Source organism: Fusarium oxysporum, chromosome 1, assembly GCF_000149955.1.
Source record: "Fusarium oxysporum f. sp. lycopersici 4287 chromosome 1, whole genome shotgun sequence".
In the NCBI taxonomy this organism is placed as follows: Eukaryota; Fungi; Ascomycota; class Sordariomycetes; order Hypocreales; family Nectriaceae; genus Fusarium; species Fusarium oxysporum.
The window spans coordinates 1,107,254-1,123,966 of NC_030986.1; the positions used below are offsets into that span (position 1 = coordinate 1,107,254).

At 48.6% G+C, this 16,713-nt stretch overlaps 6 protein-coding genes across 7 annotated transcripts; 4 read left to right on the top strand and 2 right to left on the bottom strand.

The window, feature by feature from the left end:
* Nucleotides 1–473: 473 nt before the first annotated feature.
* FOXG_20478 (uncharacterized protein) lies at nucleotides 474–723 on the top strand (the record flags this gene model as incomplete). The annotated part of the gene is made up of 2 exons (XM_018400759.1): nucleotides 474–477; nucleotides 548–723. 2 exons carry the CDS (start codon nucleotides 474–476, stop codon nucleotides 721–723), a joined length of 180 nt encoding a protein of 59 aa, XP_018249233.1.
* Nucleotides 724–1,388: 665 nt separating this feature from the next.
* FOXG_11184 (uncharacterized protein) lies at nucleotides 1,389–2,606 on the top strand (the record flags this gene model as incomplete). Its single annotated transcript, XM_018390712.1, has 3 exons — nucleotides 1,389–1,439; nucleotides 1,554–1,718; nucleotides 1,914–2,606. The coding sequence occupies 3 exons, from the start codon at nucleotides 1,389–1,391 to the stop codon at nucleotides 2,604–2,606; spliced, it is 909 nt and encodes a 302-aa protein (XP_018249234.1).
* Nucleotides 2,607–4,163: 1,557 nt separating this feature from the next.
* FOXG_11185 (protein transporter SEC61 subunit beta) lies at nucleotides 4,164–5,350 on the bottom strand. The gene is made up of 4 exons (XM_018390713.1): nucleotides 5,108–5,350; nucleotides 4,793–5,000; nucleotides 4,628–4,723; nucleotides 4,164–4,571 (listed from the first exon to the last, which is right to left on the bottom strand). Exons 1-4 carry the CDS (start codon nucleotides 5,108–5,110, stop codon nucleotides 4,537–4,539), a joined length of 342 nt encoding a protein of 113 aa, XP_018249235.1. The 5' UTR covers nucleotides 5,111–5,350; the 3' UTR covers nucleotides 4,164–4,536.
* Nucleotides 5,351–5,535: 185 nt separating this feature from the next.
* Nucleotides 5,536–8,951, bottom strand: FOXG_11186 (uncharacterized protein). 2 transcript variants are annotated; one of them, XM_018390715.1, is made up of 4 exons: nucleotides 8,258–8,951; nucleotides 6,961–8,002; nucleotides 6,760–6,909; nucleotides 5,536–6,709 (listed from the first exon to the last, which is right to left on the bottom strand). In XM_018390715.1, the coding sequence occupies exons 2-4, from the start codon at nucleotides 7,987–7,989 to the stop codon at nucleotides 6,398–6,400; spliced, it is 1,491 nt and encodes a 496-aa protein (XP_018249237.1). In that variant the 5' UTR covers nucleotides 7,990–8,002; nucleotides 8,258–8,951; the 3' UTR covers nucleotides 5,536–6,397. The 2 variants fall into 2 exon arrangements, with proteins under 2 accessions (XP_018249237.1, XP_018249236.1); XM_018390714.1 differs by having other exon boundaries at nucleotides 6,961–8,951.
* A 2,653-nt stretch (nucleotides 8,952–11,604) lies between these two features.
* Nucleotides 11,605–14,865, top strand: FOXG_11187 (uncharacterized protein). The gene is made up of 4 exons (XM_018390716.1): nucleotides 11,605–12,551; nucleotides 12,599–13,654; nucleotides 13,702–14,155; nucleotides 14,211–14,865. The coding sequence occupies exons 1-4, from the start codon at nucleotides 11,922–11,924 to the stop codon at nucleotides 14,501–14,503; spliced, it is 2,433 nt and encodes an 810-aa protein (XP_018249238.1). The 5' UTR covers nucleotides 11,605–11,921; the 3' UTR covers nucleotides 14,504–14,865.
* Nucleotides 14,866–15,167: 302 nt separating this feature from the next.
* Nucleotides 15,168–16,713, top strand: FOXG_11188 (uncharacterized protein). Its single transcript, XM_018390717.1, has 2 exons — nucleotides 15,168–15,884; nucleotides 15,932–16,713. The coding sequence occupies exons 1-2, from the start codon at nucleotides 15,451–15,453 to the stop codon at nucleotides 16,530–16,532; spliced, it is 1,035 nt and encodes a 344-aa protein (XP_018249239.1). The 5' UTR covers nucleotides 15,168–15,450; the 3' UTR covers nucleotides 16,533–16,713.

Here is a 16,713-nt window from a genome sequence, read left to right on the forward strand (position 1 = left end):
GCCAGAAAAAGGAACATGTAATTCAATCAGGGCTCCCTCTCAAATCGACTGCCTTTTCAACTTGAACATCTCGTTCACAAACTTGCATCACAGCTACCATATTCAATCATACCTCGCTCAACCAAAACGCAAGTAGAGATGCCTGAATAACAGAGCGAACTGGAAAGAATACGTGTAAGTGAAATACATTCGACGCCCACTTTATTCTGTCTTTGTATTGACGTCTCTCTCAAGCGATTATGACTACATCTTGAAATTTTACGCATGGCTGAGTTGTCTCAAGATGGGAATCTCAATGTTCAAAGATCGGCAAGTTTATACAGTGATTCATGTGCCTCCCTACCAACGTTGACTTGAGTCAATAGGATGAAAGAAGATGTGAACTGTTTAGACAATCGTTAGACGATGCTGTTGCCGAGAGTTGCTCAGAGATTGGTGATTTTACCACTGCCACCCTTGGCTCTGATGGAAATATGGGTGGGTGTGACGATTTCCTGGGCGTGTCTGGTCCTTATCCGCGTTCTTTTAAAAAGGCTCAGAGTTAAAGAGAAGGAGAAGGAGGATAAGGTCGCTAGAGACAAGGAGTTGAAGGCTCTGGAGGTTAAGATTAAGGCGTTGGAAGAGAAGTGGCTGATAAACAGTGAGGAGATGCAGGCTTTGAAGAATAAGTATGACGAGCTTAATTCAAAGGTTGATGCTCTTGAGAGGGAGTTGAGAGGTTAGTCTATCTATGTGGCCCGAATCTAAGGATGGGGAGCCCGTGTGGTTCGTCTCTGAGATCTTAAGAACTGGTCTTAGGGGATTTGAATTGTATTGGATTGGACTAGTGGTATGGCTTATTGAGTAGTAGTTAGTTATTAAGTCAAATTGAGAATCTCTTCTGTCATTTGCTTATCGTCAACGTGTTATGGGACTTTGGATGGGAATATCTGAACTGGTCGAGCTGAAGAGATTGGGTAGTGTGTGTCGAAGGGCTTTTTGGGTAGTGGATCGAGGGCTTGTAATTACACCATATGTTAGCTTGAGAAGAAGAAGAACAAGGTTTGTATGCATATACAGTCCTAATAGACGTCTATTTCTGCTGCTGTAAAAGGAGTGATCGTTTGTATTGGAGTGTAGTGATCTTGTATATGTCGAGACGGACAATAAGTCAGGTAGACATACGTTTGCCCTAAAGTAGATAGAAAATGAAAGATTTTGGTGGAAGTAAAAGCTATTTACTCGGTGTTTGGCAGTGATGGCGGCCTGGCAGGCCAAAGTAACTAGCGGATGGGGTGCCTTTATTTCTCCTGGGCCCCGAGTCTCTCTCCTCCTCATCACAATCCACTCCCCATTTTCTCTTCACTCAAAGCAGCCTCCCTTATGAGATTCAGTCTCGGTTCGCTACAATGAGTGGTGATCCTTTGTCGAAACGTTTGCCGCCTGAGATTGACGAGCTCGTGAGTTGTCCCCTTCTTCACCCTCTCTCTACTCACCTCGAGCTGACATGGCCCATTCAGGAGCCAGCGGCTCGTAGATTGTGGAGCCATAAGAGGAAGGCGAAGAATTCATAGGATGATATCTTCTACCGTCCGCCCGATCATGTCGTTGACAACACTACTGGCGATGATGCTCCTGCGAAGAAGAAGAGGCGCACCGACAACTCTTCTAAGGGCAAGCCACGCGTTACTCCTTGCACAGGATGCATCTTGAGAATGGCCGAAAATGGACCTGAACACGTTTGTTGCTATACAGATTGTATGTTGCTCTCCTTTCCCTCTCAATGTCTGTGCCGAGATCAGTCCTGACTCCTATCGCCAGCCAAGCTCGACGGTCCCAGCTGCTACGACTGCGCCCGCAACCACCGTGAATGCAATTAGGTAAACTCCGCCCTCCTCTCCTACTTGAGGATGCCCTCTAATCTTGTTCTCCAGCCCGTTGGAAAGGCTGCTAAACTCGGAGAGGCCCTCCAGAAAATGGCACTCGGCATCACTAACGGCAACACTGTAAGTTTAAGACCAATCCTGACGGTACTTCCCCGACTTACCCTTCTCAAGAAGTCCTATGAATGGTCTACAAAGATGGAATGGACTAGAAAATCAAAAGAAGCCAAAGCATCTGTCAAGGCGATTCAGGAGACGCCTGGTGTTGCTCCTGAAGGAAAGTTTCAGAACCGTTCTGAGGAGTCTAAGCCCAGGTCTGCTCCCGATGGAAAGGTGCCTCATACTGAGAGAACTAGTTTCCTTTCAAACAATCCTACACCTATCATCAAGTCTGAGCAGCGCGACGTGGTTTCTCCCAAGGGCATGTCCGTTCCTGGAAGTGTTACTGTCCCTCAGCTCCAGGACATTCCTCGCTACGGCCCTCCACCCCTTGAAAGCCAGCTGCAGGGCTCGATCGCTCGGCTCGAGGTGACCATGAACCGAGTCGCCGACAATCTCGAAGCCAACAACAGCCTTCTGAGACAGCTCATAGGCCAAAGCGTCAAGAACACCAACGATCTCCTCGAGGTCAACCGGGAGAACGGCGCTCACCTCGACACGACCAACAAACTTTTGCGCCAAATGCTTGATAAGACCGGTCCCTCTAAAGAAGGACCTGAGGTGGATCTCCTGACTTTTGAGTGATCTGCGGCGTCAACATCGGTCCTTGGACTTGTTTATAGAGAATACATATCAGGTGTTCCTATACTGTGTTTATCTTACTGCTTTGTGAACTGATCCAATATATTCACTAACCTGCCAAGCCAGTCTCGGTCGACTAACCAGCCTTATTCTGCTACATCTTGAGGTTCAAGGTAGCAGCTGTGTGCTCTGTTGAGACTAAATATTAAGGAGGCCTCTTTTATGCTGGTTTTCTTTTTGTGATATGTAGCGCCTCGTAACCAAAACAACAATCTCCCCTTTTTTGAGTGATATGTCGCATCGACACCAGATACTTGAACTTTTTATAGAAAGGATATCTCAAGTGTTCCTATACTGTGATTATCTCACTGCTTTTCTTTGTGACCTGATCTAAACTATTCCTAAACTACCGCCTGTCACAGCCCTGCTAATCTTCTTTATGCTTGTAAATTGATCCCGCTTGTTCGTTCAGATCTTGAGATTCAAGGCACTACCTGCGTTATCTGTTAAGACTTAATGTTAAAGTTATTATATGTTTTCTTCTTTTCTTCTTTTCTTAGAATAATGCATGATACCTTTGATTTTGTTATTAAAAACCTACTGTTATTGTATTATTCTAGCTATGTAGCCGCTTTACTTAGTATCTGGCTACGGCATTATTTATCTCTTTATAGAAAAGACATGTATTACATTGGCGAGGACGGTGCAGGAAAGGTCGTCCCAACATATCATGGGCTCGTTAGGTGAGACGATTTGAGAGACCGGGATTCAGGGGCTGTTGGCCGTAGCTACTCATATAGGTCGGCTATAGATACGCCTATTATCAGAAAATGTTTGTCCATCAGAGCCTTTGTTCTTCTGAGGCTTTATTTTGGCGAGAAGCAACAGTCGGATCCGAAGCATGCATTCCACGGACGCAAGGGCCTAAAAAGGGTTCGGAGCTTCACCATGACATCCAATATTTCCCATTCTAATTCATCCGCTCGACTCATTGGCAGTATTTAAGGCCCTCTACTACTCTTGGTTACAGGTACGTCCTAGTTGTTACTAATAACCTAGCAAAGCACAGCATTTCGGCCTCTATTTGGAAGCTCAGCTCGACCACCTTGGACCATCATCAGAATGTATGCCTCATTGAGCGAACAAGACATATCCGTTTCATCTTTTGATTTATGAAGAGAAACTGGAACTTCTTGATATTTTGTCCCATCGAGCCCCAAACAGTATCTAGGTTTTCGTCTATTAAACACCAATGAATAGGATCCAGGCAGTCTAAGAGTTGGTTAGCAGCCATAGAGGTGTCAACAATGATCTAAGTCGTCACTAACAATAGATACAAATTCAAATAGACAGCTAAGTACATTCTGGGCCATAAATATTAAGTATATGATTTAATCTTCATGCAATTAAAAACTGAGGGAAATCTACCCTTGATGGGCAGTCTGCGAGGCCAGTCGTAGTGATGGTGAAATACGATAGTTGCTTTTTGTAAGGCTGGCGACCTCTAGCTACGGTACCTTAGGCTACGAGAGCTACCTTAAACCAAGAGCAATGCACCATAAAAGAGCTTTTAGCCCTTCAGCAAATGCAATGACAGCTACAGAATTGTCGACGATGTAGCCCCCGGCTTAGATTCTATAATTTGAACGAGACGGCAAGCCACGCCAAATGTTCAGCATATATCACATACATTCAGCATACGTCTCATTCATTTGCGTCAAAACAGTCAAAGTCCAGATTGTCGGTTCGGACCCTTTTTCCCGAGATATAATACAAAGGCTCCCCTCATAAACCGCAATACAACAAACAAAATTTCCAGTGTGGCCGTATTAACCCCATTGCAGATGGCGCATCCTCTCGTCTGTGAGAGGTCCTACTCCATAAAAAAGCATCCCCCCTTTCTCTTTGAGTTTCCCCTTCTTCGTCGCGCAATTTAGCTGGAGAACTTTCGGGTAATCTTGGCGATAACTGAGATAGAGTTAGCACGCACAATTGATGTTTGCGGGGGTAGAGGGGTGAAGTACTGTGAAGAGCAACGACGCTGAAGATGAAGACAAGGGACAGAACGAGAACGACAACGGGGTCGACCTTCAGACCGGGAGACTCATCGGTGTAAAGTCCTGTCGAGTTTGTTAGTACAGTCGTCCAATGGCTTTATGTCCCAATTCTCGAGGCAAAGGGCAACGTACGCAGCATGGTGCTGCTGGAACCACCGGCGCCAGCGGCGCGAGTGCTGCTTGGTCGAGCATTGGCAATCTTCTCCTTCTGGTCGGCAGCAGCGCGTCGTCGGATAGCAGTACGGGGACCACCAGGAATAGCAGGGGATGAGGGACGGCCGATGTTAGCACCGCTGGCAGCAGCGCCGCCGTTGACGGGAGAAGAAGGGCGAGGAGAAGACTAAGAAGAGAATATGTCAGCAAATTGATGTTCTTGAGTTACCATTCGAGCTCAGTCGCAATGCGACACTAGCTTCAATTGAAGTCGTGGGAGTCAAGCAGTCATACCATTGTTGAAGAATTAAACCTGGACAAGGAGGCGTGACAAAGGAATCGCTGCAGGATTCCGAGAACCTAAGGCGCGAAGGAGAGAAATAAAGGAGAGGATGGTTTGGTAGTTGGACGTTGATGGAACCAAGATCGAGAGAGACGACACGGGGACTAAATTAATGGAGGTGTTGTGCAATTCCCCCCCGTAAATGGAGCACCCTGTTTAGGGAGTTAGTTGAGGCCACCTTCACCAGAAAGAAGGGGACGCGGTGCTATGATTTTCCGGTGGCGTTGGCGTCCGAGTTAGAGAGCTCCAGCCTCTTCCAACCTTAGGTCAGGGACCACAGGGAACAGCTCTCTCCACAATATGAGCTGTAAGCTCCACCACTACAAGCTATCGACCATGCGATAGTTTGCCAATTCAAGTCAAGCTTCAAAAAGAAAACATGTGATTTATCCAATTCAAAAAAACGCCGTCATTTTTTTCTTGTTAAGAAATTTTACAATTTAGTGAGACTATGTATGGGAGAGATGGCTGTAGCCTCTACACCTGCTGATCCTATCATTTAGTCAGGCGGATTGGATATCAACGACAAACGCTCTCTTGCTCGCTTCCGAGTCCGCTAGCAGACTCGATATGAATGTATCAGGGGGTGGTGTATAATCAAAAAAATAAACAACAACGACAAGATGAAGAATAAGAAGCGGTAGCAAAGACAGAAACCATAAGACAAAGGGAATCAAGATAATAAAAAACATTCCGCGCATCGCTGGCGCGTCATCCATACACTCCACTTGCCCATTTCCTCCTCCAGCTCTATCATCCCCAGGAGATGGTAAGACAGGTTTTTGGCTCTTCTTGTGAGACTGCCTGTTGCTTCAGCCCAGCGTATACTGCACACGACATCCTACCCGTCATTCCTCTCCGTCCCTGGAGATGAAGAGCCCCTGATATGTGTCCCGTTGCCTCTCCTGATGCTGATCCATCTTTTGTGCTTCGAATCTGTGAGATGTAATGGCAAAGCCTGCTGCAAGAGGCCTCTGTGCTGATGTCGACCAAAGACCGCCAGGTATCTTTTGTATAAAAGGAAGTTGGAGCGTAATGGTAAGGTCCGTTTCGTTTCGTTTCGTGCCACCCGCTCAATTATGTATGATTAGACAATAGTACATCTACACCAGGAAACGAAAGCTCTCAACCAAACGCCTTCCGCTATGATGGCAACTCTGCAGATCAAGGGTTGTAGTTCGAATCGTTGAAAAGTGTTTTTGACAAAGTAAAAAAAAGTTGTTTTATGAAAGGTTCATGCTTCAGAGAGTGACGTCGAGGACAAGGCTGACATCGGCCACGTTGGGCCCTGCCAAGTCTTCGAGAACGGGTATCAGGTCTAGTAGCTCGTTGTCGTGCGCATCAGAGAACCAACTGCTGATGGGGACGGCGTGCTGTGGGTGGAAGATGTATGAGGTGGGCGAATTATCAATGATGATGGTATCCTTCAGGTCACGTCCAACTTGGGACAGGTCCTTGACATAGTTTCCTTGATGGTTGTAGCAACTCTCGCGGAATAGTCTATGATGAACGACCTTGTGAATGTCGAGCTGGTCCAATAACGGATCTCCATACTGCAGATTGTTAGGTTGCTCATTCATCATCCGTGATTGGGCAGACTCACCTTAGAAACAGATGCTGTAAAGACAACAACTTCGTAGAGCTCACCGACTCGCTTCATGAATTCGTCGACGCCGGGTCGCTTGATCACGTAGACATTGTGGTAGTTGCCCTCAATCTCGACAGGGATTGTGAAATCGGCCTGATGTAAGATCTGCATGATAATTAGCGCATATCCCATGATCCACCTTTACTCAAAGCATACCTTGAAAGAACTGTGGACAAGAGTTTCGTCGAGGTCGAGAACAAGACACTTTCGACCCTTGTGCTCCGGGGCAATGGGGGGCAATAACCACTTCTGCGGCTCGGGTGCTGATGGGCCAGCGTCTGTGAATTGGCTGGGTGCCACGACAGCCGGACCAGGACCTGGGGGTGGGGGAGGAGGTGGTATCGTCCTTTGAGCTGGGGCTTCGACTGCAGGGGCCAATGGTGCCTCTTCTGGCTCTTCAGTGGCAGCATCTTGCATGTTCACATCACCGTCATTACCCGTCTTGTCTGCGACCTTTGGCTCCTCTTCTGTGGGTGTCGGCTTGGGGGGCTCCACTGTCACTGCAGGAGGAATCGATTGCTTCGATTCCCTGTTGGCTTGCTCTGTCGCTGTGGCTTCGTTGTTGGCTGAGCCTGACGAGGTAGCCTCGTCCTTTGGCTCCGGTGCGGATACGGTTGCTTGAGGTTCTCTCTGGGAGGCTGGTCTGGGCTGTTCCTGGGGAGTGTTGGTTCGTGACCTTGCGGAAGTTGGGCGCGGAGGTAGGACGTCAAGCTTGTGCACGTTTTCGTTGTTATCCTCGTTTCCAGCTGGGCCCTCGGGGGTACCACAACATCCAAGAAAAGCCAACAGGCCACCACGGCTCTTCTTCTTCTGGGCGGGGGCGACAGGAGAGTTTGGCTGAGTGTTTGCAGCAGTGTTTGTGGGTTCAGTCTCGCCGCCTGTCCTGTTGCTTGAAGTGCTTCCGTTCCGTCGTCGCGCACGGAGGCTACCTTTGGAGTCTTTCGATCGACTGCCGATGCTGTTCCGGGGGTCGCTGACTGTAGCCCCACTCAACCCCGTAGATGTTGGTGACGATTGGTTCCGCTGTGATGATGATCTTGATGGGACCTTAAGGAGACCACGACCTTTCTTGGAGCTCGCTCCCCCTTCTGAAGATAATTGAACCTTGTTAGACATCTCAGCATCGGCAGAGTTCGCCTGGGGCTGAATTTCGTCGTTCGGGTTTGATTGTAGCTTGTCTGACATGTTTGCTATTATTCTGTGAAATTGTCAGCTGGTGTTTCTTTGTAACTTGGTGTAAAGGATGGTGAAGCAGGTCGTTGTGAATAGAGACTATTGATGGATCGGGAGTGCAGAGAAACGGGATCCTGTGTCTGATGCAGCAAACAACTCGTTCCAGCACAACTGCTCCCTCCGCGCAACGAATTTGAAAACAGATTCCTGCTGAAGTCGTACTGTCCCATCGATCGCGCAAGGTCTTGTGCAGGCGCGCGAAGAATGATAGGTAACTCACGTCGTTGATCACGGCCAAGCAAAACCAGCTTATTCTATAACCCCTAACTCTTTCAAATATGGCCTATCGAGGCCTAAATCGCGACAAGAAACGAAGCAGTTCGGAGCGGCGAGTGTGAAACAGTCGACGGGGTATACAGGCGTAGAGGAAAAGGGCGACGGTGGGAAATTACGGCGCGTTTGGACCGAGGCAGGGGAGGCTGGAAGTCAAACGGCACCGAGAATCGATTATGAAGCGAAGCTGTAAAATCGACCAAAAGGGTCGCAGAAGTGAACGAAGGAATGAATGAATTGTCCCAATCGTCGAGACGGCCGCAGAAGTCAGGAAACCTGATCGGGGGATTGCGTCGGTCGGGGATGGAGCTCGCTCGGTGTGAACGAGGAAAGACGGAGGACGGGCGGAGGAGAGAGCCCAGTGGTATCCGTACAGTAGGTAAGGCGAAAGCGGGCGGATCGGAGGCTGAAAAAGACTTGGGCTGCTGGGCGCGCAAGCGAAATGATTGCCTTTAAGATGGAGCTGAATGAAGAGGAAATTGGGGTGGGAAATGGAGAAAACCAGAACAGAACCAGCCAGGTGCAGCAGTTGCAATGCGCGCAGGGGGGTTGTCTTTACTTTCTCTCTTTTCCTCCCTGGTCAGGTCAGGATAGTTTATTACAGATGATGAGAAATGGAGAGTGGAAAAGGTCAAGGTTGGTGAAAGGCAGGCGGCGGCGGCGACGGCAACGGGGTGCCAGCGACAGTGGGAAGATGTGCTGGAAGCCGGGGGTGCTATGCGCTGGAAACAGTGAGCAGCAGGGTCGCTGGGGATAGTGGAAGACTGTGAGCCTGTGAGATGTCTCTGAGAATGGCCGAACGGGATGGGGCTCGACTTGGGCTTAACTGGGGTGGATTAGAGTAAGAAAACTAAGGACCTCGATCTTGGACGACAGAAATATGTGTGTAAATGGTTATGTTTCTAATAGGCTTTCTGATGAGTTTATTTTTATACCCCCTGTCAAGGTCTGAGGTTTTCTTGCTCCCAGAGGCTGGGGTGGGTTGGAATGGGAGGTGTGAGTGGAGTTTGACTCGAGATTAGCACTCCGGGAGCATCCAGTGTGGTAGGGGAGTACCGTATACTGTCTCTCTTTACTCTACTGGCACTGTATTTTGAGCACTAAGGACTGCGAGCAACACAGTCTAAAAATGCCACTCTACAACACCTCACAATAGCGTGACAGAGCACCCCTTGTCTCTCATCTCCGCTAATAATGGTGCCCGCCAAGCTCATCTTAACCACCCTGTCCTATGGCTGGCTAAGGTCCGCTCATGGCTTGGTGCGGCGCCTAAGGACCCTTGTCCTTGGTGGCTTTATACATGTTCCTACATTACTTTATGTCGACTCTGTCAAGTCGAGGTGAGAGATCAGAACATGAGATGTGAAGAACCGCACTGCACGAAACAATCTGTAAAGAGCCACGGCCATCAGAAGCCATCTTCTGGTCTAAATGCCCGCCGTAGACTAGCCGGATAATGCTCCGGTGGGAAGTTAGCAGACAACCAAGAGCGTTTAGGTAGTCCTCCTGTCCACCAACAAGGAATAGTGCCATTTTCTCTAACCCATGTCCTCGATCTTCCAACAGTAGGCTTTTCTTTAGCACTCTCACCAGAACAAAAAAAAGGAGCTTAATTTCAAGTGCTGCATAAACAAACAGCTGAAAAACTTCACTCAGATTGATGTTTTTCGTTAACCAGGCAAGCCTGGCCCAAGCTTCTATCCCCAGCTTTTCAAGCTTCTTCCTTGTCTGTCCTGTTCCATCCATATCCTGATGGTGGTCTTGAGGCTGCCACCATGTAACTCACACCCGTGTGCTACATGACCACTGACGTACGGGATGAGATGCCTCATGCACGCTCTTTGAATGTTTCCTCGTGGCATGCAACCTCAAGCGAGCGGTAGCGATAAGTCGATGATCAGTGTTAGATCCGGTGAGTTTGTTTTGCTCGTAAATGATATTGCTGGGTTAGAAGCAAGTGATACTGTTCAGTCCATGCTCTGACAACCTAACCAGGCTCATTAGCTAGGTAGGTCGGTGTCATTGACTCGCTAGTTGATTATGCACACTCAGCAAGCTATGGGTACTGCAAACTCTTATCGATCCTTCTTTCACCAAGTTCCACGAATACCCGTCAAAAACAACTTCTTGTCATTCATGCTCCATTCTGCAGCTCAAGCTCCAAACCTCAATTCCATGCTCTTTCACGACTGAGACACGGAAAAGAGACATGATCCCTGTCGGCCCGGGAGCAATGTCCTTACCCGTGTGGTATGATTGGTCGTGTTGGCGCCCGGATCAGTGATGTCTCCATCCATCGTGGGCCCTTTGGCCTCGACCACTTGAGAGACCTACATACCCGCTGTGGCCGGTTACAGAGACCTCCTCTAGCTATGGACCCTTGCGTTCTTGTTAACTTCTGTCAATCGCCTTTCCATGAATCCTGTTTGCTGTGGCTTTGGCGAGCACCTTCTCTTAAATCGTAAGCCATCCACTTATCATCAAATGAGGCTTGTTACCTAGGTAGTCTTGCGTCTTTAGTTAGTTGTTCTCTCAGCCGTCCCGATACCATATCACATTAATCATGTAAACTCCATCAACCCCAGAACTAGGCGAAGGAAAGTCCAGAGCACAGTTCGCATCGCAACCCACTGAGCCATACGGACGTATCTGGAGTCTAGGTTACCGTGCAACTGTGAGATTTCTAGTGTTTTAACTAAATACCCAACACTCCTTGCGCACGATCCAAGCTAAGACTTGAGTGCTTCTCCCATCTCGTGCAATCAAGCACGCTGGATCATGGCCTCCCTCAGTCTTGCAGGCACCACAGCCAATGCGGGCAGTGTCTGTTACCAGTTAAAGAGTATCAAGGCTACGGGTTGTGTCTTTCCTGGGTATGGTCTCTGTCTTTTTCCTATGATATCCATGCTCATGCAACATGCATATAATAGGAAACCTGTAAATTTTATGGCTATCTAGCATCTAAATCATAAAGAACGGTTGAACAAAGGTTGAACAAGCCCCGATGCCGTAAATCGATACCAACGAGCAACAGAAAACATCACAGTAGGCATCAGACAATAAGCAACTCATATCTTGCACTCAGTCCATCGTAGAGCACATGTGAATCGTTAATTGACTTATCTCGTAAACTGTAGGGTAGAGACTGAGTCCACTTATGATAGATCGAACCAATCAAGAGCTTACTCCATTAACAGATGCTCCCCCATATTTCCCCAGCTTTTTGGCCATCATGTGATTGGATGCTGTGTCGTCATTCCCGCTCGCCGCATCCGTCGGCTGCAGCTTAGGTGAGGTCGCAGCAGGCGCAGACCGTCCCATGTGCCACTTGCCTCGGATACCCGTATTTCACATGCTCATGACAACTTTTGATACAAGTCAGCCTCAACCATATTTGGACTTAGCAAAGATATTCATACAACCACGTTTTTTTAATATCTGCCGTCGAAACCTTCACATTCCACGCGATACACTAATGGACACATAAAGAAAGCGCATTTGAGCCTCGTAGAGACTCGGTTGTTGTGGGGAAGCTTCTCCAACGACAATATACAGCATTCAACGTCATCGCCAAACATTGCATCCCATCTCACCATCGGATACTGTCTCTCATGGCTGCGCAATCAACGCTGCGGCATACTGCTGCCGAGGAGCAGCTAGCCGCCTTCCTCGATAAATGGACTGGCAAGATAAAGACAAGGTTGCGCGGAACGACTCGCACGACTCGTCTACTCGCGACATTGGCCCTTGCTATCTCAATTATCCTTGGAGGAGTAGGAGGGCGTCGATGGTGGAAGAACCGACGGCATGAGCGTGAACAGGGTCGGAAACTTGTGCGCACAAACTCCTGGCTTCACAACAAGGACGGATCGCGTACCATTTACGTTCCATACAAGGATGGCACATCCAAGGTGGTCATCAACACAACCAAGCCACTCACTTTCGACGCCCATCGTCGTTTGTTCCTAAACCCCCCTCGGGTATCTGGACTCCGGGAGGGAACTGTACCAGCAGCGCAAACGAAGCCAGGCCTCAACATTGCTTTCTTGCACCAATTCCTCAGTCTCATGAGCATCATGATACCCAGATGGTCCAGCAAGGAAGCTGGGTTGCTTGTTAGTCATGGTGTGTTCTTGATGCTAAGAACGTATCTCTCACTTGTTGTCGCCCGTCTGGATGGTGAGATTGTACGTGATTTGGTGGCTGGAAACGGAAAGGCGTTCCTTTGGGGCATTCTCAAGGTAAGTACTCGACCTAAGATTGAAGTCATTATACTCACATGTCCCAGTGGTGCGGCCTTGGAGGGTTTGCCTCATATACCAATGCCATGATTAAGTTCCTGGAGTCAAAGGTTTCTATTGCCTTCCGCACGCGACTTACACGCTACATCCATGACCTTTACCTCAACGATAACCTTAACTACTACAAGCTGTCTAACCTCGACGGTGGTGTTGGCCAAAGCGCCGATCAGTTCATCACTCAAGACCTGACTCTGTTCTGTGCGGCTGCAGCCAACATCTACTCATCGCTCGGCAAACCTTTCGTCGACCTGTGCGTTTTCAATTATCAGCTTTACCGATCGCTGGGGCCTCTTGCCCTCACTGGCCTCATGAGCAACTACTTCTTGACTGCTAGCATCCTTCGAAGACTTTCGCCACCATTTGGCAAGCTAAAGGCAGTTGAAGGCCGAAAAGAGGGTGATTTCCGAAGTTTACATGCCCGCTTGATTGCAAACGCCGAAGAGGTTGCATTTTATGGCGGTGCAGATACTGAAAAGACCTTTTTGAACCGCGAGTTCAAGTCATTGAAGACTTGGATGGAGGGTATTTACATGCTGAAGATCCGCTATAACATTCTGGAAGACTTCATCCTCAAGTATAGTTGGAGTGCATACGGATATTTGTTGGCGTCGCTTCCCGTCTTCCTGCCACAATGGGGCGGCGTTGGCGGTCGGGCTGAGATGGTCGAGAATGGTGTACGCGGAGGCCGAGAGCGAAACCGCATGAAGGATTTTATCACCAACAAGAGGCTTATGCTCTCACTCGCCGATGCAGGTGGTCGTATGATGTACTCTATTAAGGACCTTTCAGAACTGGCAGGCTATACTAGCCGTGTGTACACACTCATCTCGACATTGCACCGGGTACATGCCGATGCCTACCACGTTCGGGCTGGCCAAAGCGAACTATACTCATTGTCTGATGTTTCAGGAACAATCCAGAAGGGATTTGACGGTGTTAGATTCGAGCATGTTCCAATTGTGGCTCCTGGTCTGTGGCCTCAAGGAGGCGAGGAGTTGCTCGAGTCATTATCCATCATCGTGCGAAGGGGTGAACATCTATTAGTAAGTTATCTCTCGACATGAGCTGTATGATTGCTAACAAAAGCCAGATTTCTGGACCAAATGGCGTGGGTAAAACTGCTATTGCAAGAATCCTGGCCGGCTTATGGCCAGTCTACCGTGGCCTAGTCAGTCGTCCCAAGGATATCGGCCAGGACGGCATCATGTTTCTCCCCCAGCGACCTTATCTGAGCCCCGGAACACTCCGTGACCAAGTCATCTATCCAGATGGCCATGTGGATATGAAGGAGAAGCGCAAGTCCGAAGATGACCTCAAGAGCGTCCTGGACGCTGCGCGACTCGGATACCTCCCTGACAGAGAGGGTGGATGGGATACGCGAAAGGAATGGAAGGATGTTCTCAGCGGAGGCGAGAAGCAGCGCATGGGTTTTGCCCGTGTGCTCTACCACGAGCCGCAATATGCGATTGTGGATGAGGGCACCAGCGCTGTTTCGAGCGACGTAGAGGGTCTGCTGTATGAAACATGCAAGGAGAGAGGCATCAGTAAGTGATAGTTTGTTTCGAGTTGTGACGGGAACATCAGACTAACATCCCACAGCTCTCATTACCATCTCAACACGTGCATCCCTCAAGAAGTATCACACGTATAACTTGGTCCTCGGTATGGGCGACCAGGGAGATGAGTGGGAATTCGAGCGAATTGGCACCGAGCGTGAGAAAATGCAGGTCGAGAAGGAGTTGCAAGACCTCCGTGAGCGGCTGGAGCAAGTCGATGAGTGGAAGAAGCGCCGAGATGAGATCGAGACTGAGCTCGCAGCGGTCTGGACAGACCAGGGCGAGGTGCTCGAGGCTCCGACATATGCAGAGAAGGCAGCTGAGGGCCAGGAGTAAGCGAAGGGTGGATCGAAGGGTTGACTGATTGACGTAAGCAGAGAGCAATACCCCGAGGAGTTTAGATGATGGGATATTTTGTATGACATGGAGTAGGCAGCGGGACTTGTGTATCTATTATTTCCAGGATCTACATAGACGATCTATCACTACAGGAGAGCAGAAGTTGGCTGATGTGACGTTGGACAGGTAGAGCAAGGGATAGACTCAAGGGTTATAAACCGTCAAAGATAGACCACATCTGGATACGTAGGACCATTTTTAACTGTCGGCCCTCAACGTGCAGGAGTGAGATGGAATTCTAGATCAAATAAAGATAAATGCATCTCCGTCCAAACTCGGCCCCAAAACCAATATTTCCCAAGCCAAGCTTTACAGCTCAACGCCACTTTTCCAGGGCCGACTCCAATCACGAGGTCGCAGAGACAGCACGAACTATCAACGGCGCTAGCAGCAGCAGCAAAAACGCCTCCCTCGGATGAGGTCGATCCCGCGTGGGCGGGTCATTGAATTGTTAATTGAATTTCTCAACCGTCGGAGGGGGAGGCAAAAAAATCAGGGCAGACGGAGGAGCTGGAAATCGATAGTCTAGAGGAGGGATAGAGTCATCAATTGATAACTGAACCTTTTCCTTCTTTTCAATTCCTAGATATGAATTTGTGTATATGAAGTCGCTGAATGTATCATCGAGCCTGATTGCGTTAATTGAAGTACTGTAGGCTGAGCTGAGCTGAACTCATGGAGGCTTGCATCTATCGCATGCAGATCAGCAAACACACATACACACTCACAGCCTTATAATTGAGTCTCTTACCCTCTTTGTTACATCTTCTTTATCCTCATCTTCAATCAGTTGAGACGATAGTCGCTCATCATCGTCGTCACTCAACTCAATCATACACTCTACTATCTCCAGCCACGAAACTACAACCTCAGGAACCTCAAAAATGAACAGAAATCACAACTACAGAACAGGCTCCTTCAACTCCATCTCTCGTCCCTACCTCCCCTCAATCGATGAGAACGAAATCGCCTCTACACCCTCATCTCACAGCCCCCCAACACCTCCCCTGCGCATCCCCAGGAAGTCATCGCGGCGCGCTCTTCGCAACAATGCAATCCCACCGGCGTATATACCTAGAGGACGAGTATACTATGCTCCGCCCGTGGTGCACTATACCCCGCCACCTAGCTACAGCTACAGCGATGCTAAGGGCAAATTCCTAGAGCATGAGTATTCAGAAGCTGGGAGTTGTAGAGAGAGGAGAGTTTGTGGACTTGATAAGCGCAGAGGGTGTTGTTTGCTGGTTATTGCGCTTGTGGGCGTTGCTATTGTTGCTGTTGCTTTGGGTATTGGACTTTCGATAGGGTTGAAGGACGAGTAAGTCGAATATCCGAGACATTGAGCCTGACTAACACCGACTCCAGAGACAGAGCTCCTCCACAGGAGACTTCCACTTCAGAACTTCCAGCTGCATTCCCGGCTGGTTCTTTCGCCTTCAAAGCAGATCTCCAAAACACCACCACAGACTGTACTTCTAACCCCTCAACTTGGCGCTGCTATCCTTATGAAAAGGGCTCATCAGCAACGTTCTTCTGGATAATCTCATCCAACAACGACTCCTCATATAACATCTCATCCACTGAAAACCCCTTTGCACCATCATTCACGAACTTGACCCTCAAGGTTCTCGACAAGGATACATCCCAAGAGCGTCTTCAGTTTTCTTTCTCAATGAACAAGACGATCGTCCCGGATGATCAGCTCTCGTCGAGCAACCGTGCAGCAAAGTGTACGTTTGATGATACGCTTTTCGAAGCTACACTGTGGACGCAGCGGAGGAGAGGTGATGAGGCAGCTGAAAACACAAAGTTTGCGGCTTGGCCGGGTGATTTTGATGTTGTTCAGCGCAAGACATTTGATGGAGGATCACCAAATTGTGTCGATAGCGAGGGTGGTCAAGTGGGTGACGTAAAGTCTGAGTCTGGAGCGTGCGAGTGCCGCTATGCAAACTACGATATTAACTAGATTGTCTCTATCTGTATTTAAGCTGGACGAGTTAATGTTGGGACTTGGTTACGAGGAAACCAAGGTGGATGGATAGGTTTGGAGTTAGTGATACCCAGGACCAACATGTTCTATAATCAATTATATTGGAAACGAAAATGCAATGACACGCGAGAAACAGTTCTATATATAAATATTGTCA